General features: G+C 46.8%; 1 protein-coding gene across 2 annotated transcripts in view; it reads left to right on the top strand.

Annotated features, from left to right (window-relative positions):
• Positions 1-15,464, top strand: part of chrdl2 (chordin-like 2) — a 59,209-nt gene extending 43,745 nt beyond the window's left edge. Inside the window, exons 9-12 of one of the 2 annotated variants that reach the window (XM_055643505.1) lie at positions 1,898-2,092; positions 4,030-4,212; positions 12,346-12,444; positions 15,028-15,464. In XM_055643505.1, the coding sequence (XP_055499480.1) occupies positions 1,898-2,092; positions 4,030-4,212; positions 12,346-12,444; positions 15,028-15,155 (605 nt within the window). In that variant the 3' untranslated portion in view covers positions 15,156-15,464. Of the gene's footprint in view, positions 1-1,897; positions 2,093-4,029; positions 4,213-12,345; positions 12,445-14,515 lie in introns of both variants that reach the window. The other variant, XM_055643504.1, reaches the window with a different exon arrangement.
• Positions 15,465-15,765: the final 301 nt, after the last annotated feature.

The following is a 15,765-nucleotide window of genomic DNA, read 5'->3' as shown; positions in this document are numbered from 1 at the left end:
AAAACTCGCCAAGTGGGACAGGCCCTTTAGTGTAGTCTCATCTAGTGTGCTGCAGTCGTGTCTAGTTGAGTTGAGAGGCGCAACTGGTAGAGCTTCTGCCTCGCGGCACCAGAGGTCTGGGTTCCATCCTGACCTTGGCTACTGCCTGTGCGGAGTTTGCACGTTCTCCCCGTGACCACGTGGGTTTCCCCCGGGTGCTCCGGTTTCATCCCACATCCCAAAGACGTGCAGGTTTGTAGGTGAACTGGTCCTCTGTAAGATTTCCCCTCGTTCATAGGGAGTGGATGAGAAAGTGGGATAGTGGGACCATGGACAGGATAGGTTTAGAGGGATGTGGGCCAAACGCAGGCAGGTGGGGCTAGTGTAGATGGCAAATGCATAGTCTCTTGCCCAGAGTAAGGTCATCGAGAACCAGGGGACATGGGTTTAAGGTGAGTGGGGGGAAAGATTTAATAGGAACATGAAGGGTAACTTTTTTATACACAGGGTGGTGGGTATTTCGAACAAGCTGCCGGAGGGGGTAGTTGAGGATTAAGAAACACTTAAGGGGCTGTCCCAGTGTACAAGCTAATTCAAGAGTTCTCCCGAGTTTCCCCTGATTCGAACTCAGAGAATTACGGTAATGGCCGCTCGTAGGTACTCGGGGCTCTCGTGGACATTTTTCAACATGTTGAAAAATCTTCACGAGCTTACCGCGTTTCCCGAATACCTGCCGTTAGCGTTACGAGCCGCTAAGAGACGTCCCGAGCTCCGACGTACCCGCTACGTACATTCTACGTGCTTACCACAAGTTTTATTTTTCTTTAAACTCGGGAGAGCTCTTGAATTACCTCGTACAGTGGGACAGGCCCTTAGGACAGTTACATGGATAGGACAGGTTTAGAGGGATATGAGCCAAATGCAGGCAGGTGGGACTAGTGCTGATGGGACATGTTGGTAGTGTGGACAAGTTGTGAAGGGCCTGTTTCCACACTGTATCACTCCATGACATGCCAGTGGCAGGAAACATGTTCCTGATGTTGGGGGAGTCCAGAACCAGGGGCCACAGTTTAAGAATAAGGGGTAACCATTGAGAACAGAGATGAGGAAACGTTTTTTCTCACAGATAGTTGTGAGTCTGTGGAATTCTCTGAGGGCGGTGGAGGCCGGTTCTCTGGATACTTTCAAGAGAAAGCTAGATAGGGTTCTTAAAGATAGCGGAATCAGGGGATATGAGGAGAAGGCAGGAACGGTGTACTGATGAGAGGGGATCTTATAGAAACTTACAAAATTCTTAAGGGGTTGGACAGGCTAGATGCAGGAAGATTGCTCCCGATGTTGGGCAAAGTCCAGGACAAGGGGTCACAGCTTAAGGATAAGGGGGAAATCCTTTAAAACCGAGATGAGAAGAACTTTTTTCACACAGAGAGTGGTGAATCTCTGGAACTCTCTGCCGCAGAGGGTAGTCAAGACCAGTTCATTGGCTATATTTAAGAGGGAGTTAGATGTGGCCCTTGTGGCTAAGGGGATCAGGGGGTATGGAGAGAAGGCAGGTACGGGATACTGAGTTGGATGATCAGCCATGATCATATTGAATGGCGGTGCAGGCTAGAAGGGCCGAATGGCCTACTCCTGTACCTAATTTCTATGTTTCTATGTTTCTAAGATTGTGGATGATCAGCCATGGTCTACTCCTGCACCTATTGTCTATCGTCTATTGTTTATGACTCTTTGACTCTAACATAGAACTAGTGTGAGTGGGTGATCGATGGTCAGCGTGATCTTGGTGGGCCGAAGGGCCTGTTTCTAGACCGTATCTGTAAACGTGTACCTGGCCGTTTATCAGACCTAATGTAAAGGTGGACAACGATCTTCAGTGAGTGCTTTTCCAAAGACTGAACTGTTCTTGTGTCTTCAGTGTGCGTGTCGAATGGAAAGACCTACTCGCACGGAGAGTCCTGGCATCCAATTCTTCGCCCGTTTGGACCAGTGGAGTGCGTGCTGTGCACCTGTAACGTCACGAAACAGGAGTGTAAGAAGATCCATTGTCCAGAATCATATCCCTGTAAACACCCACAGAAAACCACCGGCAAATGCTGCAAAGTTTGCCCAGGTATAAGCTATTTTATTTGATGATATTGTTTGAATTCAACCTTAATATTAGAGGCCAGATTTAGCCAAGGTAGGGGCTATCCCAACCTTTAAGAAACATTTAGACAGATATATGGATAGGACAGGTTTCGAGGGATATGGACTCTGAAATATCGTTGGATACTTGCAAGAGAGAGCTAGATGGGGCTCTTGAAGATAGTGGAGTCAGGGGATATGGGGAGAAGGCTACTGATTGTGGATGATCAGCTATTAACACATTGAATGGCGGTGCTGGCTTGAAGGGCCGAATGGCCTACTCCTGCACCTATTGTCTATTGACCAAACATAATAATAATAATAATATCTCTTATTGTCATTGCACATAAGCGCAACGAGATTTGGTATGCAGCTTCCATCCGATGTCAGAACTTAAATAACTAAAACAAATTGGATACAGATACCCCCGAGAACATGGTTTGTAAAAAGAACAGTAAAATAGTCAAAACAGTTATAACCATATAATATAACCATATAACAATTACAGCACGGAAACAGGCCATCTCGACCCTTCTAGTCCGTGCCGAACACGTATTCTCCCCTAGTCCCATATACCTGCGCTCAGACCATAACCTTCCATTCCCTTCCCATCCATATAACTATCCAATTTATTTTTAAATGATAAAAATGAACCTGCCTCCACCACCTTCACTGGAAGCTCATTCCACACAGCCACCACTCTCTGAGTAAAGAGGTTCCCCCTCATGTTGCCCCTAAACTTCTGTCCCTTAATTCTCAAGTCATGTCCCCTTGTTTGAATCTTCCCTACTCTCAGTGGGAAAAGCTTTTCCACGTCAACTCTGTCTATCCCTCTCATAATTTTAAAAACCTCTATCAAGTCCCCCCTTAACCTTCTGCGCTCCAAAGAATAAAGCCCTAACTTGTTCAACCTTTCTCTGTAGGACTCTGTAGAACTGTTTCTCAGTTCAAACAGACTAAAGTGCAGATGTGTCTGTGCGACGTGACCATCCGAGGGAGACAGTCCAGGGGGGATGGGGGGCACTCGGCAGGGCCGGTTCAGAGCCGCTATAGCTCTGGGAATGAAGCTGTTCCTGAGTCTGGAGGGCAGGAGGGGGACTAGTGTAGCTGGGACATGTTGGTCAAAGTGGGCAAGTTGGGTCGAAGGGCCTGTTTCCACACTGCATCACTCTATGACTCTAATTGTGACTATTGTTGAGGTCTAGGTTTGTTACTGTCATGTGAACCGAGGTACAGTGAAATGTTTTGGTTTTGTCTGCTATTCATTCAAATCAGAGAATACTATATCTAGATCAAGCCAAACTCAACTGCTATAGACAGAGCAAAGGGGAAGATACAGAGTGCAGACTATAGTTCTCAGCATTGTAGTGCATCAGTTCCACAGATAGTCCAAGGTCCGCAATTGGGTAGAGGTGAATCGGACAGTACCCTAGCTTATCGAAGGACCGTTCAGGAGCCTGATGGCAGAGGGGAAGAAGCTGTTCCTGAGTCCAGCGGGGCACGGTTTCAAGCTTCCGTACCTTCTGCCCAAGAAGAGGAAGGCTTTGGAACAAAGATATATGTGGGGAGGAACTGCAGATGCTGGTTTACACCAAAGCTGGACACAAAATGCTGGAGTAACTCAACGGGACAGGCAGCATCTCTGGAGAGAAGGAATGGGTGATGTTTTGGGTCGAGACTCTTCTTCAGACTTAGAGTCGGGGGGGACACAGAGATATGGAAGGGTGAGGTGTGAAAATGAGATATCAAAGGGGAACATCAAAGGATCGATGGAAATGTAGAATAGACCATTGTTAGCTGGAGGAAGGTCACCCATTCCTTCTCTCCAGAGATGCTGCCTGTCTCGCTGAGTTACTCCAGCATTTTGTGTCCATCCTCGGAATATAGAAATACGTTCTTGACTTCATTGTTTTGTTTCCGCAGTCCCGGAGGCGTTAGTGTTTTCCCAAGATGACAGCAAGGAGGCGGGATGCAGTGAGGAGAACGTTCTCGTTTACGAGTCGCTCTTCACACAGGAGACTGACCCGCAAAAGTACAGCAAGAAGATTGCGATAATGTCCGACATTCTGCCGGACGTAGAGATCCATGAGTGGACTCCGATAAATGGTGAGCCTTATGCAGCAAACGTACATGTTAAAAATGAGAGCCACCCCGACAGACAGCAGGCCCTTTGGCCCAATTTGCACATACTTACCAAGATGCCCCATCTAATGTAATGTAATGTTAAAATTGTACAAGGCATTGGTGAGACCAAATCTGGAGTATGGTGTACAATTTTGGTCGCCCAATTATAGGAAGGATGTCAACAAAATAGAGAGAGTACAGAGGAGATTTACTAGAATGTTGCCTGGGTTTCAACAACTAAGTTACAGAGATAGGTCGAATAAGTTAGGTCTTTATTCTCTGGAGCGCAAAGGTTAAGGGGGGACTTGATAGAGATCTTTAAAATGATGAGAGGGATAGACAGAGTTGATGTGGACCAGCTTTTCCCTTTGAGAATAGGGAAGATTCAAACAAGAGGACATGACTTCAGAATTAAGGGACAGAAGTTTAGGGGTAACATCAGGGGGAACTTCTTTACTCAGAGAGTGGTAGCGGTGTGGAATGAGCTTCCAGTGGAAGTGGTGGAGGCAGGTTCGTTGGTATCATTTAAAAATAAATTGGATAGGCATATGGATGAGAAGGGAATGGAGGGTTATGGTATGAGTGCAGGCAGGTGGGACTAAGGGAAAAAAGTTGTTCGGCACGGACTTGTAGTGCCGAGATGGCCTGTTTCCGTGCTGTAATGGTTAATGGTTATATGGTTATCTACATTAGTCTCACCTCAGCAGAAATTGTGTTCCATTCATTCTGCTGGGACTTTCATGTTGAATGTCATAATCCAAAACGCCTCAGCGAGACCGTAAAAGGGACCACATCACCCCGATTCTGGCCTCTCTCCACTGGCTCCCAGTATGGCACAGAATCAATTTCAGGCTCCTCCTATATGTATACAAAGCCCTTAAAGAGCTTGCCCCCACCTACATCAAAAATCTGCTAAACCACCATTCTACCTCCAGATCCCTCAGGTACGCCGACTTGGGGCTACTGACTATCCCGCGGTCCAGGTTTAAGCTCAGGGGTGATCGCGCTTTTGTGGTTGCAGCACCTAGACTGTGGAACTGCATCCCTCTCCTCATCAGAACTGCCCCCTCCATCGACTCCTTTAAGTCTCGATTTAAACCTATTTCTACTCACAAGCGTTTCTTGAGTTCCTCTGAGGGAGCGCTGTATGCATGTATTTATGTATGTATTGTTAAATCTATGTATCACTGTTTGTCGCACGTTAGTATCTGTACTGATGTAAAGCACTTTGGTCAACGAGACTTGTTTTTAAATGTGCTATAGAAATAAAAGTGACTTGACTTGAGTCAATAGACAACAGATGCAGGAGTAGGCCATTCGGCCCTTCGAGCCAGCACCGCCATTCAATGTGATCATGGCTGATCATCCCCAATCAGTACCCCGTTCCTGCCTTCTCCCCATATCCCCTGACTCGGCTATCTTTAAGAGCTCTATCCAGCTCTCTCTTGAAAGCATCCAGAGAACCGGCCTCCACCGCCCTCTGAGGCAGAGAATTCCACAGACTCACAACTCACTGGGTGAAAACGTTTTTCATCATCTCCGTTCTAAATGGCCTACCCCTTATTCTTAAGCTGTGGCCCCTGGTTAGGGACCCCTAAATACCCCAACATCGGGAACATGTTTCCTGCCTCTAGCGTGTCCAATCCTTTAATAATCTGATGTGTTTCACTGGCTGCATCCAGTGAATACAAGCCTGGTCGCTCCATTCTTTCAACATATTCATTGAGTCACCCAGCTTGGAAACAGGCCCTTCAACCCAATTAGCCCATGCTACCCAAATGCCCCATCTACACTAGTCTCACCTGTCAGGTTTCATATCACTCAAGACATTTCCTATCCTTGTACGTGCCCAAATGTCTTTTAGAAACATAGAAAACATAGAAACATAGAAATTAGGTGCAGGAGTAGGCCATTCGGCCCTTCGAGCCTGCACCGCCATTCAATATGATCATGGCTGATCATCCAACTCAGTATCCCGTACCTGCCTTCTCTCCATATTAATTTTAAATGTAGTTTGTAGTCCCTGCCTCAACTACAGTGGCTTGCAAAAGTATTCAGACCCCTTGAACTTTTCCCATTTTGTCACGTTACAACCACAAACGTAAATGTATTTTATTGGGATTTTATGTGATAGACCAACACAAAGTGGCGCATAATTGTGAAGTGGAAGGAAAATGATACATGGTTTTCAAATTTTTTTACAAATAAAAAACTGAAAAGTGTGGCGTGCAAAAGTATTCAGCCCCCTTACTCTGATACCCCTAAATAAAATCCAGTGCAACCAATTGCCTTCAGAAGTCACCAAATTAGTAAATAGAGTCCACTTGTGTGTAATCTAATCTCAGTATAAATACAGCTGTTCTGTGAAGGCCTCAGAGGTTTGTTAGAGAACATTAGTGAACAAACAGCATCATGAAGCCCAAGGAACACACCAGACAGGTCAGGGATAAAGTTGTGGAGAAGTTTAAAGCAGGGTTAGGTTATAAAAAAATATCCCAAGCTTTGAACATCTCACGGAGCACTGTTCAATCCATCATCCGAAAATGGAAAGAGTATGGCACAACTGCAAACCTACCAAGACATGGCCGTCCACCTAAACTGACAGGCCGGGCAAGGAGAGCATTGATCAGAGAAGCAGCCAAGAGGCCCATGGTAACTCTGGAGGAGCTGCAGAGATCCACAGCTCAGGTGGGAGAATCTGTCCACAGGACAACTATTAGTCGTGCACTCCACAAATCGGGCCTTTATGGAAGAGTGGCAAGAAGAAAGCCATTGTTGAAAAAAAGCCATAAGAAGTCCCGTTTGCAGTTTGCCACAAGCCATGTGGGGGACACATCAAACATGTGGAGGAAGGTGCTCTGGTCAGATGAGACCAAAATTGAAGTTTTTGGCCTAAATGCAAAACGCTTTGTGTGGCGGAAAACTAACACTGCACATCACCCTGAACACACCATCCCCACTGTGAAACATGGTGGTGGCAGCATCATGCTGTGGGGATGCTTTTCTTCAGCAGGGACAGGGAAGATGGTCAGAGTTGATGGGAAGATGGATGGAGCCAAATACAGGGCAATCTTGGAAGAAAACCTGTTAAAGTCTGCAAAAGACTTGAGACTGGGGCGGAGGTTCACCTTCCAGCAGGACAACGACCCTAAACATACAGCCAGAGCTACAATGGAATGGTTTAGATCAAAGCATATTCATGTGTTAGAATGGCCCATTCAAAGTCCAGACCTAAATCCAATTGAGAATCTCTGGCAAGACTTGAAAATTGCTGTTCACAGACGCTCTCCATCCAATCTGACTGAGCTTGAGCTAATTTGCAAAGCAGAATGGGCAAAAATTTCAGTCTTTAGATGTGCAAAGCTGGTAGAGACATACCCCAAAAGACTTGCAGCTGTAATTGCAGCGAAAGGTGGTTCTACAAAGTATTGACTCAGGGGGGCTGAATACTTTTGCACACCACACTTTTCAGTTTTTTTATTTGTAAAAAATTTGAAAACCATGTATCATTTTCCTTCCACTTCACAATTATGCGCCACTTTGTGTTGGTCTATCACATAAAATCCCAATAAAATACATTTACGTTTGTGGTTGTAACCTGACAAAATGTGGAAAGGTTCAAGGGGTACTTTTGCAAGCCACTGTACCTCCTCTGGCAGCTCGTTCCGTACACCCACCGCCCTTGCTGTGAAAAAGTTACCCCTCAGATTCCCTTTAAACCTTTCCCCCCGCCTCTCACCTTAAACTTACTGTACATCCCCTGATTCTCGTTTCCCTACTCATAAGATCAGCATAAGTCATGGGAGCAGAATTAGGCCATTCAGCCCATCGAGTCTACTCCGCCATTCAATCATGGCTGATCTATCTCTCCCTCCTAACCCCATGCTCCTGCCTTCTCCCCATAACCTCTAACACCCGTACTAATCAGGAATCTATCAATCTCTGCCTTAAAAATATCCACTGACTTGGCCCCCACAGCCGTCTGTGGCAATGAATTCCACAGATTCACCGCCCTCTGGGATGCTGCCAGTGCTTTAACGTGGCAATTTGACTCCTGGACGATTGAAAGGCTTTCTTTACGAGCTGAATGTTTTGGCGTGGGGGGGGGGGGGGGGGGGGGGTGCATGGAAATATCCCATAGCACAGATGCACCACTGTAATATAAGACACTGTACTTGCAAAGAGACAGTGAGAGACAGCTGACAGAGAAAGTCAGAGATGGCATGGCTAAGCTCTGGGCACCACAGCTATGCGCTCAAATTATTTTTAATCACCTCCAGAACAGAATCTTTGCAAAAAAAAGTGGATTTGAAACCAAATGCTCCAACGCATATATAAATTTGTTTTACAGTCTTGTAAAACCTTGGTAGTGAAAGATGGTGCCACGCTGTAAAGATAGCAGTTTGCTTGGCCCCTCCCAACGAACGCACTGCCAGATGAATACAGTTAGTAGCTACACAGAAGCAAACTGTGTCGTGCACCCTTAAAATAGATTTATACCGCATTGGGATTGGATTGCACGAAGATTACTTGATTCGGTACAGTTTTTCCCCCGAGTAGCTTCCAAAATAGCAGAGGGGATTATAGGCGTAAGCTGTTAATGCACTACGCGAAATAAAGTGCTGCGAGCTTGTAGGAAGTGTACAATGCGCCTCTTTTATTCACAGATGGGCAATGTGTGTGAGCATTAGCACCGGGGCTGGCACCGTTCACAACAGGAGTGCACAATGCAGCGCTTGTGCCCGCTGACTGGCGGAAAATAATGCCAGGACCCTCAATGGCAAGAGTCGAGAATCCAGAGTGTTTTATTGTCATGTGTCACAGTCAGAACAATGACATTCTCACTTGCAGTAGCACAACACAATGTGTAAACATAGCACACTGTAAATGATTCAGAGGGCGGTGGAGGCCGGTTGTCTGGATGCTTTCAAGAGAGAGCTAGAGAGGGCTCTTAAAAATAGCGGAGTATCATTGTAGGATTTGAATACATTATGTCCAGAGATGTCTTGTGTTTCTGGAGACCTCTGGGCTACCACATGAGAATTATCAATGAGAGGGGATCTTATTGAAACATATAAGGGTTTGGACACGCTAGAGGCATGAAACATGTTCCTGATGTTGGGGAAGTCCAGAACTAGGGGTCACGCAGTTTAAGAATAAGGGGCAAGCCATTTAGAATGGAGATGAGGAAACACTTTTTCTCACAGAGAATAGTGAGTCTGTGGAATTCTCTGCCTCAGAGGGCGGTGGAAGCGGGTTCTCTGGATACTTTCAAGAGAGAATTAGATAGGGCTCTTAAAGATAGCGGAGTCAGGGGATATGGGGAGAAGGCAGGAACGGGGTACTGATTGCGGATGATCAGCCATAATCACATTGAATGGCGGTGCTGGTTCGAAGGGCCGAATGGCCTACTCCTGTCTAAGAAACAGTTAGACAGGTACATGGACAGCCATCGATAGTCCCAGCCTCAACTACCTCCACCAGCAGCTTGTTCCATACACCCACCACCCTTTGTATAAATAATGGCCATCAGATTCCTATTAAATCTTTCCCCGCTTGCCTTAAAGCTGTGTCCTCTGGTTCTCGATTCCCCTATCCTGGACAAGAGACTATGAGTTTATAAATTTATCCATCTATCCCTCTCACAATCTTATACACCTCCATAGGATCCCCCCTTATCCTCCTGCGCTCCAAGGAATAGAGTCCCAGCCCACTCAACCTCTCCCTGTAGCTCACACCCTATAGATGCAGGAGGAGGCCATTCGGCCCTTCGAGCCAGCAGCGCCATTCATTGTGATCATGGCTGATCGTCCCCAATCAATAACCCCTGCCTGCCTTCTCCCCATATCCCTTGATTCCACCAGCCCCTAGAACTCTTCTACCATAAGGTTCCCCTCCTCCACCATAAATGAGGCTCGCACCAGGGTCTCTTCCATACCCCGCAACACTGCTCTCTCTCCCCATCCCCGCACTCGCAACAAGGGCCGAGTCCCCCTAGTCCTCACCTTTCACCCCACCAGCCGTCACATACAAAAAATAATCCTCCGTCAGTTTCGCCACCTCCAACGTGACCCCACTACTCGCCACATCTTCCCATCTCCCCCCATATCTGCCTTCCGCAAAGACCGCTCCCTCCATAACTCCCTTGTCAATTCTTCCCTTCCCTCTCGGTCCACCCCCTCCCCGGGCACTTTCCCTTGCAACCGCAAGAGATGCAACACTTGTCCCTTTACCTCCCCCCTCGACTCCGTTCAAGGACCCAAGCAATCGTTCCAGGTGCGACAGAGGTTTACCTGCATCTCTTCCAACCTCATCTACTGCGTCCGCTGCTCTAGATGTCAGCAGATCTATATCGGTGAGACCAAGCGGAGGTGGGCGATCGTTTCGCCGACCACCTCCGCTCGGTCCGCAATAACCAAGCTGACCTCCCGGTGGCTCAGCACTTCAACTCCCCCTCCCACTCCGTCTCCGACCTCTCTGTCCTGGGTCTCCTCCATGGCCACAGCGAGCAGCACCGGAAATTGGAGGAACATCACCTCATATTCCGTTTGGGGAGTCTGCACCCCGGGGGCATGAACATCGAATTCTCCCAATTTTGTTAGTCCTTGCTGTCTCCTCCCCTTCCTCAGCTCGCCTGCTGTCTCCTCCCACCCTCCAGCCTTCTGGCTACTCCTCCTTTTCCCTTTCTTGTCCCCACCCACCCCCACCCCCGATCAGTCTGAAGAAGGGTTTTGGCCCGAAACATTGCCTATTTCCTTCGCTCCATAGATGCTGCTGCACCCGCTGAGTTTCTCCAGCCTTTCTGTGTAGCCCCTAGAACTCTATCTAACTCTCTTAAATCCATCCAGTGATTTGGCCTCCACTGCCCTCTGTGGCAGGGAATTCCATAAATTCACAACTCTCTGGGTGAAAACGTTTTTCTAACCTCTGTCTTAAATGACCTCTCCTTTATTCTTAGACTGTGGCCCCTGGTTCTGGACTCGCCCAACATTGGGAACATTTTTCCTGCATCTAGCTTGTCCAGTCCTTTTATAATTTTATATGTTTCTGTAAGATCTCCCCCTCATCCTTCTAAACTCCAGTGAATACAAGCCTAGTCTTTTCAATCTTTCCTCATATGACAGTCCCGCCATCCCAGAGATCAATCTTGTGAACCTACGCTGCACTGCCTCAACCACAAGGATTTCCATCCTCAAATTAGGAGACCAAAACTGTACCCAATACTCCAGATGTGGTCTCACCAGAGCCCTTTACAACTGCAGAAGAACCTCTTTACTCCTATACTGAAATCCTCTTGTTATGAAGGCCAACATTCCATTAGCTTTCTTCACTGCCTGCTGTACCTGCACGCCGACTTTCAGTGACCGGTGTACAAGGACGCCCAGGTCTCGCTGCACCTCCTCCTTACCTAACCTAACCCCATTGAGATGAGATCTTGTACATCCTCCTACATCTTCTCTGTACCTTCTCTGACAATCGAGCCATTTACAGAGTCCTCCTGCACTGATAGGGTCATGACATAAGGAATAGGAGTAGAATTAGGCCATTTGGCCCATCAAGTCTGGAAATCTCTGCCTCAGTCTGTGGAATTCTCTGCCTCAGTCTGTGGAATTCTCTACCTCAGTGGGCGGTGGAGGCAGGTTCTCTGGATGCTTTCAAGAGAGAGCTAGATAGGGCTCTTGAAAATAGCGGAGTCAGGGGATATGGGGAGAAGGCAGGAACGGGGTACTGATTGGGGATGATCAGCCATGATCACATTGAATGGCGGTGCTGGCTCGAAGGGCCAAATGGCCTAGTCATGCACCCATTGTCTATTGTCTATTATCTGTTCAGCCCTTCTTTCATGGCAGATCTATCTCTCCATCCTAACCCCATTCTCCTGCCTTCTCCCCGTAACTCCTGACACCTGTACAAATCAAGAATCTATCCAATTCTGCCAATCCATCTCTGCCACAAGAAATTTCTCCTCATCCCCTTCCGACAAGAACTTCCTCTAATTCTGAAGGGAGAAAGCCCTCGATACGATGAATTCTGCTTTTGAAAAAGTGACTTAATTTTACGCTATGAGTGGGTATTCGACATGAAATGACAGCCTTCATTATTTATGCCCCACAGGGATTGTGCACCACATAACCATGGAGAAAATATCACGGAGAGATTTTGAGAAACAGATCAATCTTGGGTCTTTCAAGTTCTTCACAAGGACCACTCAGAGTAAGTAAAACAACACAAAGTCTTCAAATCCCAACGCTAGTGGAATAAACTGTATAGTTTGAAGTGCTGGAGTTTATGAATATGATGACTGTTCTACCAGCTGTGAAATGTTATTGTATATTAATGTCAACATTAAGACCTCCCCTCTCTCTCCCTCCCTCCCCCCTCCTAGTTCTCCGACTAGTTTCATTGCCCTCCTGATTAAATATTACTGACTGCATGCCTCGTTGTCCCCTTCCCCTCAGCTAGCAGTGTACCATTCTGCATTTCCTTGAGCATCTCGTCCCCTTTGATTTGTGTTTTCACACCGTACCCTTCCCCGTCTACATGTCCCTCTCCCCTGACTCTCAGTCTGAAGAATGGTCTCGACCCGAAACGTCACCCATTCCTTCTCTCCAGAGATGCTGCCTGTCCCGCTGAGTTACTCCGGTTTTTTGTGTCTAAAGACTAGACATTGCAGATTGAGGGTAGCACGGAGGCACAGTGGTAGAGTTGCTGCCTCACAGCGTCATAGACCTGGGTTTGATCCTCTGGTCCTCGATTTCCCAACTCTGGGTAAAAGACTCTGGGCATCTACCCGATCTATTCCTCTCATGATTTTGAACACCTCTATAAGATCTCCCCTCATCCTCCTACGCTCCATGGAATAGAGACCCAGCCTACTCAACCTCTCCCTATAGCTCACACCCTCTAGTCCTGGCAACATCCTCGTAAATCTTTGTACCCTTTCAAGTTTGACAATATGTTTCCTATAACATGGTGCCCAGAACTGAACACAATATCCTAAATGCGGTCTCACCAACGTCTTATACAACTGCAACATGACCTCTCAGCTTCTATACTTAACATAGAAACATAGAAATTAGGTGCAGGAGTAGGCCATTCGGCCCTTCGAGCCTGCACCGCCATTCAATATGATCCTGGCTGATCATCAACTCAGTATCCCGTACCTGCCTTCTCTCCATACCCCCTGATCCCCTTAGCCACAAGGGCCACATCTAACTCCCTCTTAAATATAGCCAATGAACTGGCCTCAACTACCCTCTGTGGCAGAGAGTTCCAGAGATTCACCACTCTCCTTCCAAAGGGAACGTCCTTTAATTCTGCGGTTATGGCCTCTGGTCCTAGATTCTCCCACTAGTGGAACCATTCTCTCATCACTTATGTACGGTTCATGGAATAGATAACAGGCAATAGACAATAGGTGCAGGAGTAGGCCATTCGGCCCTTCGACCCAGCACCGCCATTCAATGTGATCATGGCTGATCATCCCCAATCAGTACCCCGTTCCTGCCTTCTCCCCATATCCCCTGACTCCGCTATCTTTAAGAGCCCTATCTAGCTCTCTCTTGAAAGCATCCAGAGAACCGGCCTCCACCGCCCTCTGAGGCAGAGAATTCCACAGACTCACCACTCTCTGTGATAAAAAGTGTTTCCTCATCTCCGTTCTAAATGGCTAACCGCTTATTCTTAAACTGTGGCCCCTGGTTCTGGACTGACCCAACATCGGGAACATGTTTAAGAGGGAACTGCAGATGCTGGAGAATCGAAGGTTAGCAATCGGGAACATGTTTCCTGCCTCTAGCATGTTCAAACCCTTAACAATCTTATATGTGTCAATAAGATTCCCTCTCATCCTTCTAAACTCCAGAGTGTACATGCTCAGCATATGACAGTCCCACCATCCTGGGAATTAACCTTGTAAACCTACGCTGCACTCCCTCAATAGCAAGAATGTCCTTCCTCAAATTAGGGGACCAAAACTGCACACAATACTCCAGGTGTGGTCTCACTTGGGCTCTATACAACTGCAGAAGGACCTCTTTGCTCCTATACTCGACTCCTCTTGTTATAAAGGCCAACATGCCTTTTATAGGTACAGGAGTAGGCCATTCAGCCCTTCGAGCCAGCACTGAGCTAGATTTACGAGGATGTTGCCAAGACTAGAGGGTGTGAGCTATAGGGAGAGGTTGAGTAGGCTGGGTCTCTATTCAATGTGATCATCCCCAATCATGATTGCAGAATGTTGCAGAGAAGTAATGTGCATTGTTGCCTCTCATTCATTTCTTAGGTCGATGGAAAATCTTCAAGGAGGGGGAAGAGCAAATCAGTGACCGATGTATGAACCAAGGGTGTAAAACAGAGTTGGAGGATTTGCTGAAGGTTTTACAGTTGAACAAGTCAGAGAAGGGGCAATGCTGAAGTAGGGAGGACTGGGAGCAGAGGATGTTGAGGGTCGGCAATGTGAGAATGTGACTCTGCCCCCCCTGAGAATCAAGCCTGTAGCTGGACTGCAGTATGGCTGTGTTCAAAGCCTGAACAGCACCACAAGAGAAGGAAGAAAGAGTTAAGAAATTGAAGATAGATGCAAAAAGCTGGAGTAACTCAGCGGGTCAGGCAGCATCGCTGGAGAAAAAGCATGGGTGACGTTTCAGGTCCGAGACCCTTTTTCAGACAGACTCGGCTAACAATGGCCTGGATCATTTATCATCGTTACTTTTTTTGCACACCTTTCATTCGTTTGTTCGATAACTCACTACATCACCATCTATATCTCTCGTTTCCCTCTCCCCTGACTCTCAGACGGAAGAAAGGTCTCGACCCGAAACGTCACCCTACTCTTTTTCGCCACTGAGTTACTCCAGCCTATTGCACCTATCTTCGGTTTACACCAGCATCTGCAGTTCCTTCCGTCACACTTAAGAAAGTGAAATGAGGAAGAGTGCCTTTGAAGATGGAGAGAGAAATGCAGAGTGGGCCGAGTATGTATTTATTTGTATTATAAAACACTATTGAAATTACTAATGTGATCTTAATTCTTAGAGTGCAATTAGCCTTCCATTGTATTTGTGATAATATCCATCATATGTAATGCTTATCTTGGTCTTAGGTAAAGTCTCATTATCCAGTCCGCAGAATACGTTGACATTAACCTTGAAGGAATTTGTACTTTATTTATGTACTGACGTCGTTTCATGCTGCGTTTTTTGAAACTAATAAAATATAACCAATCTTACAAAGTTCTCTTGTCATTTTAATATATGCAGAATCATGGCATGTTCAGTCAATATAAAATTAGGAGAGGCCTAGATTGGGTAGAATTTTATTTCCCAGTGTACATATGTCAACTCCCCCTCCCACTCCGTATCCGACCTCTCTGTCCTGGGTCTCCTCCATGGCCAGAGTGAGCAACACCGGAAATTGGAGGAACAGCACCTCATATTCCGCTTGGGTAGTCTGCATCCTGCGAGGCATGAACATTGAATTCTCCCAATTTTGTTAGTCCCTGCTGTCTCCTCCCATCCCCCAGCCTTCAGGCTC

The sequence above is a fragment of the Leucoraja erinacea genome, chromosome 12, assembly GCF_028641065.1.
Source record: "Leucoraja erinacea ecotype New England chromosome 12, Leri_hhj_1, whole genome shotgun sequence".
NCBI lineage: Eukaryota > Metazoa > Chordata > Chondrichthyes > Rajiformes > Rajidae > Leucoraja > Leucoraja erinaceus.
The sequence above is the reverse complement of the archived record's forward strand: the minus strand, read 5'-3'. Positions and strand labels throughout refer to the sequence as shown.